This window comes from Dasypus novemcinctus, chromosome 2 (assembly GCF_030445035.2).
Source record: "Dasypus novemcinctus isolate mDasNov1 chromosome 2, mDasNov1.1.hap2, whole genome shotgun sequence".
In the NCBI taxonomy this organism is placed as follows: Eukaryota; Metazoa; Chordata; class Mammalia; order Cingulata; family Dasypodidae; genus Dasypus; species Dasypus novemcinctus.
In genome coordinates this window covers 121,728,858-121,749,506 of record NC_080674.1, presented here as the reverse complement: position 1 = coordinate 121,749,506, position 20,649 = coordinate 121,728,858, and the positions used below count along the sequence as shown (strand labels likewise).

Here is a 20,649-nt window from a genome sequence, read left to right as displayed (position 1 = left end):
AGCAGACAAAAGAAGAACACGCAGCAAAATGGACACAGAGAACAGACAACTGGGGGGTGGGGAGGGGATGGGGAGAGAAATTTTTAAAAATAAATAAAAAATAAAAGAATTTGCTTTAATTTAAAAAAAAACAGTTATAGATGGCACTAACCATGTTTAGATGCTATTTTTAAACAGAGAGAGAAATAATTATGTAGTTACAGAGTATATGCAAAGAACCATTGAAGATAACTAAGATTTATCGTGTGTATGTAATGTTTATAAATATAGTTTATTTATATAGTCAATTATACACACACACACCATTAAGTCCTTGAGAATGAGAACACTCTCATGAGTTTTATCTGTAGAGCCCCGTGGTTAAAAGCATGGGCTTTGCAGTCAGACAGACTGGGAATTGAATCCCAGTTCTGACATTTAATAGTTGTGAGACCTTGGAAAACTTACTTTTTCCCTCTTTGCCTCAGTTTCCTCATCTGTAAAAGAGAGATAAAAACTACTCTAATAGGGTTGTTCTGAAGGTTATGTAAGATCATGTATTATAAAACTCGCATTGCCTGGCACATATTAAGCCCTAAGTGCTCAGTGAGTGGTTAAGTACAGTATTATTGCTGTTATTATCGTCAGTATCATCACCAGACTAAGTCCAGAAAAACCGGGTTATAATCACTGTTCTGTGACTTTTGATCTCCTGATCTATATAATATGGACAACTTGGGTGAACCTTGAGGACATGAGGCTGAGTGAAATAAGCCAGACACAAAAGGACAAATATTGCATGGTCTCACTAATACAAACTAAATATGAAGAATAAACACATGGAGTTAAAACCTAGAGTATAGGTTACTAGAAGACAGGATGAGGACTAAGAAGGAATACTGATGCTTAACATACATGTACAATTTTTAATTGTAAAAGTGTGGAAATGGATAAAGTTGATGGTAATACATGATAACGAGTATAACTAACATGGCAGGTTTATAAATGTGATTGTGGCTGAAAGGGGTAGTCTTGCAATATAAATGTCAGTTGAAAAAAAGCATTTGGTACGGCATTTTAATAAATCCTTAGCAATTTGGCTGGCTTTTTTTGGAGAGTGTCCTTACCTGTAATATTTTTAGGGTCTCTTATATCATCTTTGGTTTTTCCCATTTAGCCATCTCAATCCACTTTTTTTTTAGGTGATACCAGGGATTGAATGTGGGACCTCATACATGCAAAGCAGGTGCTCAACCACTGAGCTACGCCTATTCTGCTCAATCCATTTTTAAACATTAAAAAAATTTTTTTTTTTACCCAGACAAATCTATATGTACAAATTGGAAAAGCAGAAAGGGTAGCATCATCCAGCACAGTCTTTTTAGTCAGAGGGTTTTTAAGGCCCTGGGCCAGGCCAGGCAAACCCCTTTAGTTGCTAAATCATGGTTTCAAGGGAATGGCTGGGGCCTTCAGGGCACAGAGTCACTCAGGATTGCTTTACACAAAAACACTAACAACAAAAGAAAAAATAAATTGAACTTCATCAAAATTAAAAACTTTTGTGGAAAAAAAACCTTTTGTGCATTAAAGGTCATTATCAAGACAACTTACAGGATGGGAGAAATTATTTGGAGACCTTATATCTGATAAAGGTTTAATATCCAGAGTATAAAGAACTCCTATATCTGAACAACAAAAATAACAAAAAGACAAAGAACCCAATTTTAAAATGGGCAAAGGACTCGAACAGACATTTCTCCAAAGAGGATATACAAATGGCCAATAAGCACATGAAAGATCCAAACTACAATGAGATACCACTTCATACCTACTAAGATGGCTATTATTATAAAAATGGAATGTAAGTGTTGGCAAGAATGTGGAGAAAAAGGAAACTTTGTATATGTTGGTGGGAATGTAAAATGGTGCAGCCACTGTGGAAAACATTTGGGCAGTTCCTCAGAGTTAAACATAGAATTACTGTATGACTGGGCAGTGAGATCCCACTTCTAGGTATATCCTCAAAAGAAGTGAAAGCAGGGCTCAAATAGATATTTGAATACAATGTTCACAGCAGTATTATTCATAATAGCCAAAAGGTAGAAGCAACCCAAGTGTCTATCAACAGATGAATGGATAAATAAAATGTGGTATATACACACAATGGAATATTATTCAGACTTAAAAAAGAATGATGTTCTGATATATGCTATAACATGAATGAACTGTATAGACATTGTTAAGTGAAATAAGCCAGATGCAAAAGTGTGGGAAAATAGCGTGAATTTGAATGTGGGAACCTGGCTTGAAATTGAAACGTTTCCATAATGCAGATAAGAAGTGTGGGCTTAAGAACACCGGCCTTGACTAGACAGGATGCTGTCTGGTCAGCACAAAAACTGTTTGCAAGTGGAGACGTTTGAACTTTGTCATGTCCTGCTCCCTAGCATTGCCAGTGTTACAGCTTTAATAATAAGCAGCCTTGAAAGTAAACATAGATAACTACGGCTTTGTAATTTCTAATAAATACGATGTGGAAACTAGGGTCAAGGCTCTCAGTTCCAGAAGCTGTTGAGTCCCCTGGTCCCATCTTTAATTTCTCTCTTGTGTCTTTCTTTCTGTCCTTTTATTTCTTCAGTTCTGTTTTGCCTTCCCTTTGTGCAAACCTGTTGCTGAGTTGGTCTCAGCAACTGGCGCTGAACAGGGACTCAAGAGGAAGAAGAATCCCTTTGAGCGAAACTAAAGGTGTTGTCACAGTGCAGAATGCCAAGTGGTTTAGAAGGCCTTCCAAGTCCTCGGTGAGTAAGGACACTCTCGGGTATTTCAGCAGGGTTATGATGGGAAACGGAGACAGTTAACAAAATATTGCCTGTATATCTGTCTTTTAAAACAACTCCTCAAGGCAAGAGGAGCCAAGGCCAGTGAGTCTCATATTTTAGAACTCTTACAGATTATAGAAGAATATTGCTCATAGTTCCCAGCAATAGGAAGTTTAGAATTAGGAGGTTAGGAAAAAGTAGGAAAAAGAGTTAAAAATATTACATGTACAAAGTATTCTGCCCCCTCTTACTATTTGGCCACTTGGACAATTATTAAATCTGTTTTGATACTAAATCTAAAGTTTTGCCTTCAGCGTCTTCATTAATTGACTTTAGAAAGTCACTTTCCCCTCCACTGACACCTCCACCTCCTCCCATACCCGGAGAAGCTCAGCCCAAGTTGTCAGCTTTACTACAGGACATCTTGAAGGCTAGAATGGAGGGAAATCATGTTGAGCTGCTTTTGCAAGGAGAGGTTAAGTCACAAATACAACAATGTCCCACACAGGCAAAAGTGCTAAATAAGGACCTTGTTAGTGAAATCATTCTTGTAAGAAAATTCTGTTAAAATGTTGACTAAGATAAGGAAAATATTCTGACAGCAACTGTGCCACCCACCCCCCCACCCCCGCCCCGCCTTTGCTGCCTACATGATAATGTGGCTGTGGGCTAGTGGGGGCTAATAGAATTAAACTGCTGGAAGAGGAGGAAAATATGGCAACATTGGTGTTCTGTTTTGTTTCCATACTGATTCTGATTGGGCCTATTTAGCCAAATTAATAAAATTAGTACAAAATTTTTAACAAGTTGTTAAAAGGAATATTCAGTTTTGAATCAATAGCTTACTCCTGAACTTCAAGTCTTAGTGTAGTCTTAAAGAGTAGTAATCCAAAAAATGTGTATTAACTGTCTAAACTGCTAAATAAGAGCTTAACTGCATTTATGCTGCTCAAGTTATTCTAACTGGTTGCTGATTACTAATAAAAGTGTTTCCAAGAACAAGCTTGCATGTTACAGGCAACATGGGTTCTAAAAGAAATCTTAAAAGCAATATAATCTAAGATGTGAAATGATGGAGAACTTAAAAACAGCTATACCAGAAAAGTAAGAATTATGAGTCAAATTGTAAACTTTAAGTTTCTGTTGGTGTGTTGCAATTGTTTTTGTGTTTGTCTGTTTGTTCAATGTTAGTGTATATTTTGATACCCCTAGATAGTAATATAAATTAATAAATAAAAATTTCTATTCAAATGGCCAAAAATTAAATAAGCACTTATATTAATACATGAGTTTAAATGTTAATAAGATCTCTACAATGATAAAAATTGTAAGTCTTGATTAACAAAATTACTGTAAGTTTCTTCATAAGGAATAGTTTTTGCCTAAATTGAAATTAACAGTTTATTTTTCTTCACAGGATAAAATGAAGGATATAAAACTTAAATGAATATTAAAGAAGGTAAAAAGTTTGTGGGAGTGCTGACTGAAATTTAATAAATTGTTCAAAAAAAGTGTGTTTTGTCCTAAAATAAGATGGCTGGTTTTCCTAAAATCAGAATGAACATATGCAGGACAGGACTTGAATGCATATGGCAAGTTGTAGAAGGTATTGTGGTAACCATAAGTGAGGGAATATATTCTGTGAAGGTGAAATTTGTCTTAAAATAATATAATTATAGTCTTTATGGTTATAAATAATTATAAGAAGTTTGTGGAAGCACTGTTTGAATTAAATTGTTTGGCTAATTCCAAGAAGTCATTATTAAACAGAAACTGAATTGATAATAATAACAATAATTTTATAACAGGAGAAATTGTTGGCAGCCAGCCTCCCCTGCCAACTTATTTCTAAAGACTGTTTCTAGTATTGCATGCTACTAGGTATTTAAAATAAAGTAATTTTTGCATATAACCAAACTAAATCATTATTTTTAAAAGTTTGTTTAGTGTTAATGGTAATTGTATGTTATAAGAAGTTTGCTTGGAGACAGTCTCCAAAATCATTTTGGTAACTTATGTATGTAGGATGTATGGAATGTGTTTTTATTATTAGAGAAACAGAAAACAATTTTGTCCTGAGATAAAATGATTGGTTATTAAGAAAGAGTAACATGTGGGACAAAACATGAATGAATATTGAAAGTGCAGAAGGTTCGTGGAAAAGGAATTTCTACAGTTAATGTTGAGTAAGATTTGATGGGTCTATCTATAAAGTTTTAAAAGCTTTAGTATACTGATGCAAAGTTAAAATTTTGTTCTTTCTCTGTTACTGTGACAAAGTTTCTCAAATCATTACTCTGTTTTAGTAAAAGTTTATAGAGTTTTTCTCCTGAATAATCAGTATACAAAAAAAGAAACAAGTCTTATCTTTTTTAAAGGAACATAATATTCGAACCTGCTTTCTCAAAATCAGATCCTGAAAAGTATCTTTTTATTTCAAAATATTGCAAAAAATTTGTTCTTTACCTTGAAAAAATTAAAGTAATAAAATAGTTAAGTTCCTTTAATATATTATAAGTTGAATGGAAAGTGTTTAAAAGTGTTATAAAATTAAAAGGATTATTTAACCTTCTGTTAAATAATGAGTAAAAATTTCATGTGAATACTTAAAGAGTATGTAAAATTCCTGGATATTTACCAATGTTTCAGTTTAATATTAGACAAAAATACAATATTGTTAATCATGGTTGTAATTATTTAATAGTATGTGTCACAGAAACAACCTCTTACCATAAATTAAAGTAACACCATTGTAGTATGCAGCAGTCCCAAATATTGCTGGTGTGTTGCAAAAAATTAATATCCAATTGTGTCACTATCACTTTGTTTTAAGACTTGCTAAGACTTTCTTTAGTATTTCCTTAGGCAAGTCAAGCCAGCCCGCATTCTCCCACCTGTAGAAAAGTCAGCAATGGACTTTTGCAGTGCTTCCCCAAGGCTGTGTGCATAGCCCAACCATCTGCTTTGGCCTGGTGGCAAAGAATCTGGCTGCACAGAAGAAATCTGTGGCTGAAACCCTACTGATGACATTACACTAACCAGTAATCCTTTTTTCAGAATTAAAAGAAATATGAGAGAAATACTATCTTATCTTAAGAGCCTAAAATAGGCAAACAATTGCGACAGGCTGCAGGGTCCCTGCTGCTCTATCAAATTCTTAAATGGTATTTGGCTGGGTAAGACAAAACTATAACCTCTGCTGTGACTGATAAAGTACAATGTTTTCTCATGTTAATGTAGTTTGTAATACTGTTGGAGTACTAAAAATCTTTCATCCCTCACTTAGCTCAAATATTAAAACCATTCTATGTGTTAATGGGGAAAGGTCCTTCATGGGAGTAGGAGGACCTCCAGTAGGCTGCCTTAAAAAATAAAAAAAAGGAGGGAGAAGGTAGACATTGACTTAGCCTAAGAACTGGATGTAGCCAGCACCAATACTGGCTTTGGGTGGGGTTTGTGGCAAAGGCAGCATTCTAAATAAGTACCCCTTGGGTTTTAGTCACAACTCTGGGAAGGGGCCAAAAGTACAATATAAAAATAAAAATAAAAAAGCAATTGTGTGCAGCATAGGAAGCCCTGCTGAAAGTGAAAGGCTTAATCTAATAGTGTCTGGGCACTCTGAAGCCTGCCATCCCTAACTAGGGGTGTATTGCAAATACTAAAAACAAGACAGAAACAATAGACTGCTGTGACTCACCCTCTGGGGGAGAGATCTGTGGAAGAACATCTGGGACTCCTGCCAGCAGTGAAAGGTAACAGTCTATCATGTCCCTGCCCACTCCTCTAACATCTCTCTTAGGACTGTTGAGGCAGATGCCTTCATGAACATCCAGAGCCATATCACTGAAACCTGAGAAGAAGCAGATGGCTCCACCAGAAAGGCAAACATATTGAGTACCAAAACTTGTGGTGCCTAGCCCAGCAGTTTTGGCTGCCTGTTACTCGCCAACAGCCCATGGACTTCACCATGAGTGTCCTTCATGCTCACTCCAATGACTGTGACATCGGTCCCCTCCTGCTCTGGGGAGGGATGAGATGCTTTCACTGCTGCCGACGCTGCATTGGGACTCTTATAACAAGACAGCTACTATTTTCTGACTAGAAAATGAATCCTCACAACAATTGACTAAGTTTAAATTCACCACTGAGTTGTAGTCCCAGGTCCAGTAAAGAGGCTAACAGCGAGACCAACGAAGGCATTGAAATTATGAGTTAAAGTTCCAGGTGCCGCACAGCCCAAAATGGGGGAGTAATAATAATTTGTCGCTGCCTATGCCTCAAACTATACAAAATGGGCAAAACGGAGGTCATTTTTTATTGAGTACTGGCCTATATCGCCTTGCTGGTTGGGAATCTTAAGCCCATGAAAAATGAAAATCTAATCATTAAATGTCTGCTAGTTGGAAGTCTTATTGTTTATTGTTGTATATCTGCAACTACAGATTATGTATAAAATGCAGTTTTGAGCTTGGGAGAAGAATTGCAAACTGTAAATATGTGCTAATGCCTACAGTGTGATTGGAATGTATCTGGATTTTGTATGACACCCTATGTATATAATAGCAGTGATATTCCTTAGAAATCAGTGAAATGTCATTTGCGTGGTCATAAAAACAATTTAAGCTTAGATATTTCTCAGTTACAAGCCCAAATAACAAGTATTCAACATGCTCATTTGCAATTGCTTCCTGCCTCAAAAACTATGACAAGATTTGTGAGTGGATTAACAGTGGTTAGGGCATCCGTCTACCATATGGGAGGTCCGCGGTTCAAACCCCGGGCCTCCTTGACCCGTGTGGAGCTGGCCATGCGCAGTGCTGATGCGCAAGGAGTGCCGTGCCACGCAAGGGTGTCCCCCGCGTGGGGGAGCCCCACGCGCAAGGAGTGCGCCCGTGAGGAAAGCTGCCCAGCGTGAAAAGAAAGAGCAGCCTGCCCAGGAATGGCGCCGCCCACACTTCCCGTGCCGCTGACGACAACAGAAGTGGACAAAGAAACAAGACGCAGCAAATAGACACCAAGAACAGACAACCAGGGGAGGGGGGGAAATTAAATAAATAAATAAATCTTAAAAAAAAAAAAAAAAAAAAAGATCCTTAAACCATATCATATGGATTAAGAGTTGGAGAGAGGGTTTTCTAGGAGGTATATTAATTATCTGTTCCTGTCTGTTTTGTATGTCTTTAGTCCTCATATGCATGCTACAAATCCTCTGGGGTATGAAGCAGCAACAGATCTCCAAATCTGCCTTCACTGCTTTGCAAAAACAAAAAAGGGGGAGATGTGGGAAAATAGCTTGACTTTGAATGTGGGAACCTGGCTTAAAGTTGAAACTTTTCCATTGTGCAGATAAGAAGTGTGAGCTTAGGAACGCCGGCCTTGACTAGACAGAATGCTGTCTGGTCAACACGAAAACTGTTTGCATGTGGAGACGCTTGAACTTTGTTATGGCCTGCTCCCTAGCATTGCCGGTGTTACAGCTTCAATAACAAGCAGCCTTGAAAGTAAACATAGATTAACTACTGCTTTGTAATTTCTAATAAATACGATGTGGAAACTAGGGTCGAAGCTCTCAGTTCCAGAAGCTGTTGAGTCCCCTGGTCCCATCTTTAATTTCTTTCTTGTGTCTTTCTTTCTGTCCTTTTATTTCTTTAGTTCTCCTTCCCTTCGTGCAAACCTTTTGCTGAGCTGGTCTCAGCACAAAAGGACAATATGATTTAACTTATATGAAATAACTAGAATATGCAATTCATAGAGACAGGAAGTAGATTATAGTTTACTAAGGGTTGGGGTGGGATGAGGAGTTAATGCTTAATATATGTGGAGTTTCTATTTGGGGTGACAGAAACTTTTTGGTAATGGATGGTGGTGAGAGTAGCATGACATTGTGAATGTAATTAGCACCACTGAATTCTATACTTGAAAGAAGTTAAAATGGGAAATTTTATGTTGTGTTGCCACGGTATTTTTTTTAAAAGATATTATATAGAAACATTTAAATATCTAAATAAAAGAAAATCAAGGAAGTGGAAGTGGCTCAAGCAGTTGGGTGCCCGCCTCCCACATGGGAGGTCCCAGGTTTGGTTCCCAGTGCCTCCTGCAGAAGACAAGTAGACAGACAAAGGAGCCATCTCGGGGTGGGTGGGTAGAATAAAAATTGTTTAAAAATAATGTTTAATGATAGATCATTATGTGATTTAAAAAAGCAAATCAATTTAGCTCTATTAAGCCATTCTGAAAGCACTACCTAATTACTTCTGAACAGTATAAGAAATATAAATTACAGTTGAAAAAGTCAGAATTGCCAATTCATAAATTTTTTTTTTCAACATTACTATTTACCCAAAGCAGTATCAGTGATAATATTGAATATAAGCTTCTAAAGTAACATATTATGTATTAAAGTTATGACTTTAAAGTCTATGGACTAGTGATACAGCAACTGCCTTAAAATTTAGTATAGGTAAGAAAAATGAAATTAATCTAAAATCTAACAATTAGGAAAGATTATATACAAACACCTTATAAGGTAATAATAAAATATTATGCAACCATTAAAATTTTTGTTTTCATCAGCAATTTAATGATTTGTGGAAATGCTCATGATATAAGAAGTAGAAAAAGCATTACAGGGAAGCAGACGTGGCTCAACTGATAGTGTCCACCTACCATATGGAGGGTCCAGGGTTTGATCCCCAGGGCCTCCTGACCCGTGTGGTGAGCAGGCCCACGCACAGTGCTGCAGCACACAAGGAGTGCCATGCCATGCAGAGCCCCCCCCATGTAGGGGTGCCCCATGTAGGAGAGCACCCTGCGTGAAAAAAGCACAGCCCGGCCAGGAGTGGCGCTGCACACATGGAGAGCTGACAAAGCAAGATGAAACAACCAAAAGAGACAGTTTCCCAGTGTGTCAGGATAATGCAAAGTGGACACAGAAGAACACACAGCGACTGGACAGAGAGAGCAGATAATGGGGGGAAGGGAGAGAAATAAATAAAAATAAAACTTTAAAAAAAAAGAACTACAAATCCCATATAATTCCCTCTTTTAAATATTTATAATGGGTGAAAACCTAGAGGGAAAAACACATAAAAAAGATAACAATGATCTTCTCTTTTTATTATAGATAACTTAATATTCCTATATTTTCTGTATTTTATACATTGTCAGACATGAATGTGCATTACTCTTGTAATTAATTTTGAGAAAAATGTTAATTAAATTTAATGAAAATACTTACTCTCGGGAGTTTGGGATTGAAGTAGTTAACTACTCCAAACTCAAAATAAGATGCGAAACCCTCATTGAGCCAGACATTGTTCCACCAATTCATGGTCACCAAGTTTCCAAACCACTTTTGGAGATGAGAAAAAAAAGAGGATTCTTAAATATAATTTATGTGATATTTACTATAGTTGCATGTTAGATAAATATAAGGTCAAAAGGCAAAATTATATTGCTTGTCAATAATAATACAACTTAAAAACAGGATTCCAAAAGTCATATAACATGAAGAGATATCAGTAATGTATTGCTCTGAAATATTTCACATCCAATGATTGAAAGCAATTTTTTGCTTTAAAACTGCATTGTTCAAAACTTAGGTAAGCTAGAGTAACATTTATTAAACTTTGTCCAAAAGTTATGTTATTTTAAATAAAGCAGAAGTTCTGAACACTGATTTAATACATACTAACTACAGCAACACATACTCTAAATAGGCTACATCAGGATTTTGATGTAAGCTGTTATGATGTTTTCAGAACATGATTTGGTCTTTGCCAAGTACAAATCACTGAGGTAATCATATATTCTGCTACATGGTTCAGTTATAAGTATTTTCTATTTGAGCTTAAGAGAAAGAAAGAGGATGAACAGAATCAGGAAAGAAAAACAGTAATTTCCAAAACTAACAAATCCATGCCCTAGCATTTAACCAAATTCTTACAACATCTGTGATATACTAAGGTTAGCTGCCAATACTCCAAAAGAATATATCACTTAGGCTATAATGAAAAAATGACACTTGGGGAGACAGATCAAAACTTACGAAAGTGTTTATTGATGTTGTAACTCAGTCCTAGCAAGTCACTCTTTTCCAAAACTTCTTATAGAGCCATATAACTTAGAAGGTAACAGTTTCGCAGATGAAATGATTTTTTTTCTTAAACTTGTATTAGTGGAGTACAGGCCAAAATGCAGATGTGAGATTTCCCATCAAATCAAAATGTTAAACTTCTAAAATCACCAATATGAAAGCATACAGATCTAATGAAATTAATCCTTGTCTGCCTCACCTTGGAGGACACCTATTTACTGCTCACTGTACTCCTTATTTTTTAAATATATTTTTAATTTATTTTTAAAAGATACATAGATCACACAAAATGTTACATTAAAAAAAATATAGGGGTTTCCCATATACCCCACACCCCTCATGCCCCACTTTTCCCACATCAACAACTTCTTTCATTAGTGTGGTACATTCATTGCAACTGATGAAGACACTTTGGACTGCTCCTTATTAATGCAGCCTGTCACAACAATCTACTGATAAAATGTGGCTCTCCTTTAGTGACCTTTTTGAATATCCCTTATTTTAAGGTGGAATGAAAACCAAGTAATCATCGCTCTGCTTGGCTTACTTTTCCTGAAGCCGATTTGGTAGAGCATTTCAGCCTTTGGGTGTAAACACCCCGTTCTCAACTGCACTGTCAGTTTTCATTAGTATGATCCATCGACAATAGTTCAAACCGCCCAGAATCTGGTTACACAGCCCTGTCCCTGCTCTAATCATTGTCAAACCTTTCAAATAATTTTCTTTTAGGTTGGTATGCAGGGATTTTTTTGTTTTTGTTTTTGTTTTTGGTAGAGCAGCTACAGAATACCTTCCTGTGAAATAAGAAAGAACATTTTACCACATGCCTGATGTCCGATCTCATGGGAGATAACGTAGGAGATCACAGACTTCCTCCCTGTCAGTTGATCGTCTGGTTGCAGCAACAATGCCGACTCATCGAACATCAATAGTCCCCAATTTTCCATTGCACGGTTGTCAAAATTAGGCAAGGCAATTATATCTAAGTGGATTTAATGGAGGGAAAAATGAAATAACCTCTTCCAAAAATTTGTTATTTCCAGAAATAAATATCACAAAATAAAACTATAAGATTACTGAAAGAAAATATAGAAGGAGGAGCAGGCTTTTAAAAGACTAATACCAAAGACAAAAAACATATAATAAACGGTTTTGATTGTAAAAAATCAAATGTTTTTAACCAAAAAGATATGATAAACAAATCTGAAAGGCAAACAACAAAGTGAGAAAAATATTTGCAGCATATATTTTAAAAACTAAATAATATATTTTTTTAATATTTAAAGAACAGTGACATATGAAAAAGAAAACAAAACAAAGGTATGAACAATTCACCAGAGATCATTCAAACAGCCAAAAGACTTGTTTAAGTGTTCAACTACATTACTCAAAAAAAACAAAAAAAATTACAATCATGATCTAACTTAATCTTTCAAATTTATAAGATGAATTGGTATTGGTGTAGGTACAGGAAAACTGGCACAAAACCTGTTGGTAAGAGTGCAAGTTGGCATAAGCTTCTGGACCAATCTGGCAAAATGCTTCATAATTTTTGAAATGTTCCTATCTTTTGAACCATTCTACTTCTGGAATTTATACCAAAGCATACAGCATAGGTATTTGCAAATTTTTCCTAACAAAGTCCCCTTTAGTGTTTTTAAAATAGCTTTTCAAAAAAGTAGAAGCAGTCCAAAAGTCAAACACAGGAGAATAAATTATTTTGGTGTATCAACACGTAGACATTTTGTCATAAAAATTATAATACAAAAGAACAGTTATCTGGATCATATTACTATACACTGTTAAATTTTCAGAAGCCACTCAAAGAACAGTGTCAACTCAATGTTGCCATTTTTTGTTACAAAGAAACAAATATAGGGAGAAAGAAATTGAGACTAAGACAGATACTGGAAAAAATATACAACAAAAATGTTAGCAGAGTTTGCCAACACATGGTAGCATTACCAGAGATATTTTTTCTCTTTTTTGTGCTTTTCTCTATTTTTCCAAATTTTCTACAGTGTGATCATTTATTACTTTTATAACTCAAAGAATATTTTTAAAATTTATTTTCTTTTTCTAGTGAAAGAAATAGCATTCATATATAATACCTATACTACCTTTGCCTAAGGAATGTTCTATGCTGTGCTAGGTTAAATAACCCAATGTTACATACAGATTGTGCGTAGTAAAGTATAAGCAGGTCGTTAAATAGCCTCCTCTGGTTGGTGCTCTAATATCTGTGCAAACACACAGGTGGGTGCCTCAGCCTGGGTTTCCCATTCTTCTAACCTTCAACAGTCTGTCCCCACCCACCAACCCACTCCATCCCTCACACAATGCTCCTCTGCTCCACTCAAATCAATCCCTTTGCTCTCTACAACCACTGAGACTTCTTATGCTCATATCCTTTGATATCCCAGAAAGCCCTCTGCTCAAACCATGAATGCCAAGAAAGCTGTTGATCAAAGCTCACCACCTTTAAGAAGCCATTTCTTATTAACCCCGATGACTATTTGATATTTTTATTTTTTACTAGAATTGGATTAAACAAAATCCTTGTTTCTTGATAAACTATCATCATTGATACACATATGACCCTGCTTTATTTTATTTTGATAAAATACTTGTATCTTAATGATAAACTATTTATAAATATTAATATGAACATTCATAAGCCCACTGCCTTAGGCCTTGGGGGCCATGTGCTCTCTTGGCAACTACTCAGCTCTGTCATTGCAGTGCCAAAGTAGCCGTACTTCTGCATTACAATGAATGAGCATTTATACAATGAATTGCATATATGAATGAGCATGGCCGTGTTCCACTAAATCTTTATTTATGGACACTGAAATTTGAATTTTGTATAATTTCCACATCATAAAATGTTCTTCTTTTGATTTTTTTCAACCATTTAGAAATGTAAAAACCATTCTTAGCACCTGGGTGATAAAAACAGACAATGGGCTGGATTTTGCCCACAGACTATAGTTTGTCAATGCCTAGTTTAGAATATCACCAATAACTCATATCATGGTTCTCAGACAAGCTACATCAGCACTACCTGAGAACACACTAGAAAGCAAATTCTGGAGACACCTCCCAGACTTATAGAATCAGAAACTGCTGGAGCCCAGAAATCTGTATTTTAACAAGTACTCCAGGTGATTCTAACACATGCTAAAGTTTGAGAACCACTGACATAAGTTTTCCTTCCCAACTCACCCATAAGCCCATTCTTCCAGACCATTCTCCTGCATTTTGAGTTTAATTATTCCCTTGTGTGTGTGTATGATGTATAGTTTAGCTTGCTTTGAAATTTTAGAGAAAGTGTTTCATTTTCATTGCTATAGAGTATTCCATTGTGTGAACAAAGAACAATTTATTTATCCATTCTTCTGTCATCGAGCATTTAGGTGGTTTTTAGTTTGTGGCTTTTATTTTTAAAATGTAGCTATGTACCACTTCCAAGTTAGGATAAGTTTGTACTAAGTAAAATTCACGCATGAACAAAAATCCATTTTTGAAGTTCAAAACACAATTGTGCAATTTATAAAGATGAAATTGATCAGTGGTTTTGTAGGACTGAAGAAGGCATGCTAAGGGTATGGAGATTTTCTTTTTGGAATAATGAAATGGCTCTAAATTTTTTTTAGAAAATCACATAGCATTATGATTATACTAAAAGCTGCTGATTATACACTTTGGATAGATCATATGGTATGTGAACATATCTCAATAAAACAGCTACATAAATAAATAGATAATTGTGCAAGAATAGCCAGAAATAGCAGTTATGTACAGCAGAGGAAGCACAGAGAGATTGTGAGGTGAGGAATTTTCTTGTTTGTTTGTCTTTTTGTTTATTATTATTATTAAAATAATGAAATGCTCTAATAATAATTGAAGTGATGAATATACAATGTGATTATCAAATACCATTGATTGTACACTTTGGGTGAATTGTATGCTTTATTAATATGTACCATTAAAATTAATTTTTAAAAAAACCACAATTGTGATGTACAATACCTACTACTGTATACTGTTTAAAAGTACTTAACATGAAATTTATTAAAGACTTAAATTATCAGTTTATTTAACAACCATGTAAGAAGCTATTTTTGTAAATCAAATGTATTCATTGAAAGAAATTTATCCCGTGGAAATTTCCCAAGAAATGTAGCTATGAACATTTTGTACATGTCTTTTGGTACATATGTGTTCAAATTCCTCGCAGGTATATACCTGGAAATGGAATTACTGAATTTTAAGGTATTCTAATGGTCAATATTGCAAGATAAATATTTTTCAAAGTGGTTGTAACAATTAACACTCCCATCAATAATTTCACATTTTCTTCAACAGTTGGCATTTGTCAGAATTCTTACTTCTGACAATCAAATGGGTATAAAATTCTGGGTCACTGTGGCCTGGATAGTCATTCCCCAAATTTCTAATGAGGTTAAGTATCTCTTCATAAGTTTATTCAGCATATGTATGTCCCTTTCTGTAAAACATCTATTCATGCCTTTTACTCATTTTTCTATTGGGTTTTATTTTTCTTATTTATTTAAAGATTACCTTTACATATTTGGGATACTCCAATGGCCACTTCTTCATCCTCTGTCTTTGAAGACTTTTACTTTATTTCTTGCTTACGTAACTTGTTGCTTTTGTTTCTAAAGATTTAGAAGTTATCTCCCTAATTCAGCAACTTGAACAGAGCCCCAGCTACCCACTTCTTCTGTATTCATACAGTACCCAGAAATTTCCATTACATAGAAAAGTAATATGTACCCAGTATTTTCTTAGTAAATTCTCATTCATTATAATCTTTATATTACTGCTTTCTGACTGATCTCATATACCTGAGTGTTATTGCTACCAAAATATAATCCTTGCTGGAATGTATAATAATACAATTAGTCTATTATTGTTACAAGTTAAGAACATGATCACAACTTAAAATGGAAGTTACCATATCATGTTTGCAAATCTGAAAGGCCCGTGTTTATTCCTAAAAGTCTCAGGCCACTTTATTCTTCAAGATTTATAAAAAATAACCCAAATACCTATCTTTACCAGTCTCTGTAATATTTTGATATTTTTGTTCACTTTTGAGTGAATTAAAATGATAGGACAGCAGAAAAATTCTGCTCTATGAAACAGACACATAAGCATAGTTTATATTATCTAGATTTGAAGGCTTAGAATTCACTGAGCATGCTACAAGAAGATGAACTGAAAGAGCAATATCGGAGGAATGAACCAAATGGCTTTTCACTTGACTCACTGAGAAAAGGATGGTGTGTGTGGGAAATGCTGGTAGAGAAAATTTCTTTTGTTTGTTTTGTTTTGTTGTAATAACTCCGGAAGAAGTTAAAGTAATTAAGTGACTTTTAGTTATCTTTCTCCTAAAAATCAGGTAGTAAAGAAGTTGCTTGTTTTGATCATCTGTCAATCAAAATGTATTTTGACTGAGCACCTCCTCTGTGTAGCAATGGGCAAGATGCTATCAAGGATACAAAAAGAAGTCAAATATAACCCTGGCCCCCAAGGGTGGATAATCCAGTCAGAATTTAAGTGGAATTACAGGACTAATTGCATGTACTTATTCCTCCCACCAAAAAAGTATATGGTTTTCCACTCTGAGACAAGCACCATGACAGGCCCTGGGGGTACAAAGAAAAAGACAACCCAGATTCTGAGCCTAAGTTACAGATCTAATGGGAAGGACAATTAGGGTTCAGCAGGGCAAAGATGCTGATGGAGGGGTGCAGAGGGTACTGTGGAAGCACAAGAAAAGTAGTTAGTGGAGTCTTTCTGGAGGAGGGGACACTGAGTTGAGAAATTCAGGAATGAATCAGTGGGGCACAACGAGTAGAGTGCAATCCAGGGTAGAAACGCATTCCAGGATGCACCAACTGCATGTGAAAGAGTGTGGAGGAGAAGGGAGGGGATAAGAGCACAGGAGGGGACAGAGTCAGGGCTGGGGCACCTTACACAGTGAGGAACTACCAAGTTCCAAGAGGTCGGCAAAGGATGCACTGTTATGAAGAGATAGCACAGAGTTTGACCTTTATCCTCTGGGCAATAGGAAGGCACAAAAAGGTTTTTAAGAAGAAAGTAACATGATCAGATTTTGCCCTGAAAAGATCCCTCCAGCTTCAGTGTAGAGGATGCATTGAAGAAAGCAAGATAACCAGGTGAAAAAAAAAAAAAGATAACCAGGTGAGGGCTATGTGGTAGAGATGTTGGTGATCTACATTAATGTGAACTAGAGGGATGGTGGTAAGTGGAGGGATGTAGCAGATGATAAACTGGATAAAGGGGATGCTCTGAGGGGATGGACTATGAAGGAAAACTCTGAACTTCTCTTTATCTAATGAACACAAAAGGAAGTTTTCTTGGCTAGACAAGGGTTATCTTGAGATCATCTAGTCACAGAAGTGTCAAGAGATTGACCTTCGAGCCTGGGCTCCTGCTTGCCCCCCATCCCCTAAGGGACAGATATCACCTCCAGGATCACTGAGTGAGTGAAAGTGGTCCTCATGCCTTCTCTCCCCATTCTGTTTAGCCAGAATTCTTCAGTGCAGAGCTCTTGGCTTCCTGGTGCTCAGGAGCCTCAAGCTCCTAAAAATTTACTCCCTGCCTTCTTACATTGTCTACTGGTATAAGCAGAGCATATTTTTCCCCAAAGATTTCAACAAGTACGTCAGAGGAACAAAAAACATTTGCATGATACTCTCAATTTAGAGAGAAAATCACTGAACAACTTTCTGAGCTGAGTGGCTCATACAATTATAAGAACATACAATGTAGATCTATGAGAGAGAAAACATTTACGTATTTCCTTAAGATCATATTATTAACATATTCACACATGATTCCAATTTTATACATTGAAAATTCACAGATGGGACCACGAAGTCCAAATCCAATGACTCACAGCTGAAAAATATTTTAAAAAGACTTATGAAAGGGAACTAGAGTAACCCACACAAGCCCACTAAGAGGATCCAGAACACTGCACTGCACACTTGCATTATAAGAACAGTACACAAGAAAGAAAGCAGGGGCTGGAGAAGGTTAGGCAGACATTGAGTATCTGGGAGGGATCTAAAGCTTGAGAGATCTCTGAACAAACTCTGAACACACGGCACCATAAACAGAAGGAGCACACGGGCCTTTATATGTTCAGCAATGTTCAAGAGCTCATGTTGCAAGGCCAGTGGAGCTAGCTCCAAAATAGCAGCTAAATGATAACAATGGTCCTTGGAGAATCTGCTGGGCACCCTTTGGCCTCAGCCCCGAATTCCCATAATGGGAAACCAAATGCATTGAAAATTAAGATACCTCACCTGTTTTTGGAAGAGGGTAACTAATATTAAATAAATCTTCCAGAAAAGAGAACATGGGACCTGTGATGTTCAAAGCAAAGTCTGCACTCCCATTTGCGATGGCATCCTTCCGGGCCCAGATGCGTATCTAAATCAAAACAATTAAGCAGTGATTAAGAAAAGCAGTATTGATTTCCAAAACAACAGCCTGCTTGCCCCAAATCTCTAATGTGCAAGAGCCAGTCCTACCTTTTCAGAAGTGGCAAGATAATAAAATGTTCAAATGTGTACACATGCTGAGAAAAGCCCAGAAGGCTGCTCACTTAAATTGTAAACAGCAGGTCCCTTGGAGAGTGTGTTATTTCCACTTTATATAATAATATGTGTGCATAACTTTTGTAATTAAAAAACAATCTTTGATATGGTCCACACCAGCATCTACTCTCACAGAAACTTTAGATTCTATGTAAAGATGAAAAAGCACCTTGTATGCTTGTTTTTCTCCTTAGGACATATTTCTAATGATCCAAATAGAATTTGCAGTTAGTGGATGTTATACAGTATGGTCCAGTTAAAAGCAAATTTGATGGGAAACTGTATGACAACAAACTACACAACCTAGATGAAATGGACAAATTCTTAGAAATGCATAAACAATCTACACTGATGCTACAAGAAATACAAGAACTTAACAAACCAAACACATTTAAAGAGATTGAATCAGTCATCAAAAATCTCCCAAAGAAGAAAAGTCCAGGATGGATGGCTTCACAGGTGCATTCTATCAAGCATTCTGAAAATAATTAACACCAATCCTGTTTAAATTCTTCCAAAAAATTGAAGAGGAGGGAGATTTACCCAACAGATTTTATGACACCAACATTACCCTAATACCAAAGTCGGATAAAACAAGAAAAGAAAATTACAGACCAATCTCTTTAATGAACACAGATGCAAAAATTCTAAACAAAACACTTGCAAATAGAATCCAACAGCAAATCAAAAGACCAAGTGGGATTTATTCCTGGTATGCAACATTGAATCAACATAAGAAAATCAGTTAATGTAGTATACACATTAACAATTTCAAGGGAAAAAAACACATGATCATGTTGATCGATATAGAAAAGGCATTCAACAAAACTCAGCATCCTTTCTTGATAAAAACACTTCAAAGGACAGGAATAGAAAGAAAATGCCTCAATGTGATAAAAGGCATATTTGAAAAACTCACAGTCAACCTTGTACTCAAAGAGAAACAGTTGAAAGCTTTCCCTCTAAGATCAGGAACAAGACAAGGATGCCCACTGTCATCACTGTTATTCAACATTGTGCTAGAAATTCTAGCTAGAGCAATTAGACAAGAAAAAAAAGTAAAATGCATTCAAATAGGAAAAGAAGTAAAACTCACTATTTGTGGATGACATAATTCTATTTTTAGAAAATTCTGAAATGCCTAAGACTACTTAAGCTAAAAAATGAGTTCAGCAAAGTAGCAGGATACAAGATCAACATGCAAAAATCAATAATGTTTCTGTACACTAATATTGAACAATCTGAGGAGGAAATCAAGGTGAAAATTCAACTTTTAATAGCAAAAAAAAGACTCAAATACTTAGAAATCAATTTAGCCAGAGGAGTATAGGACCTATAAGCAGAAAACTACAAAACAATGCTAAAAGAAATTTTAAAAGACCTAAACAAATGGAAAGATATTCCATGTTCATGGATTAGAAGACTAAATATCACGAAGATGTCAATCTTACCCAAACTGATTTATAGATTCAATGCAATACCAAGCAAAACTCCAACATCCTACTTTACAGAAATAGAAAAGGCAATTACCAAATTCATTTGGAAGGGAATATGTACCCAAATAGCCAAAAGCATTAAAAAAAAAGAGAGATGTGGGAGAAATTTCACTGCCTGGCCTTGAAACATATTACAAAGCTACAGTGGTTAAAACAACATGGTATTGGCTTAAAGATAGACTCATCCATCGGTGGAATAGATGAGAATCCAATAATAAACTCTCATTTCTACGGCCAACTGATTTCCTACAAACCTACCTAGCCATGTTAATGGGACAAAACAGCCTTTTCAATACATGGCGCTGGGAGAACTGGACATCCATACCAAAAGAATGAAGGAGGACCCCTATCTCACTTCCTATACGAGAATAAATTCAAAATGGATGAAACACCTAAATATAAAAGCCAGGACCATAGACCTATGAAGAAAATGTAGGGAAACATCTGAAAGACTTTGTGGGAGGTGGTACCCAAAGCACAAGCAACAAAAGAAAAAACAGATGCATGGAACTTCCTCAGAATTAAACACTTGTTAGATAAATGGGACCTCCTCAAAATTAAGCACTGTTGCACCTCAAAGGACTTTCAAAAGGGTGAAAAGG

At 36.0% G+C, this 20,649-nt stretch overlaps 1 protein-coding gene across 3 annotated transcripts in view; it reads right to left on the bottom strand.

Moving 5' to 3' along the window:
* Positions 1–20,649, bottom strand: part of LVRN (laeverin) — a 91,982-nt gene that overhangs the window by 32,268 nt on the left and 39,065 nt on the right. For all 3 annotated transcript variants that reach the window (XM_023591361.2, XM_023591362.2, XM_004467260.4), the window contains exons 4-6: positions 18,258–18,384; positions 11,721–11,875; positions 10,036–10,149 (exon numbers count right to left, since the gene is read on the bottom strand). In XM_023591361.2, the coding sequence (XP_023447129.1) occupies positions 10,036–10,149; positions 11,721–11,875; positions 18,258–18,384 (396 nt within the window). The remainder of the gene's footprint in view (positions 1–10,035; positions 10,150–11,720; positions 11,876–18,257; positions 18,385–20,649) is intronic.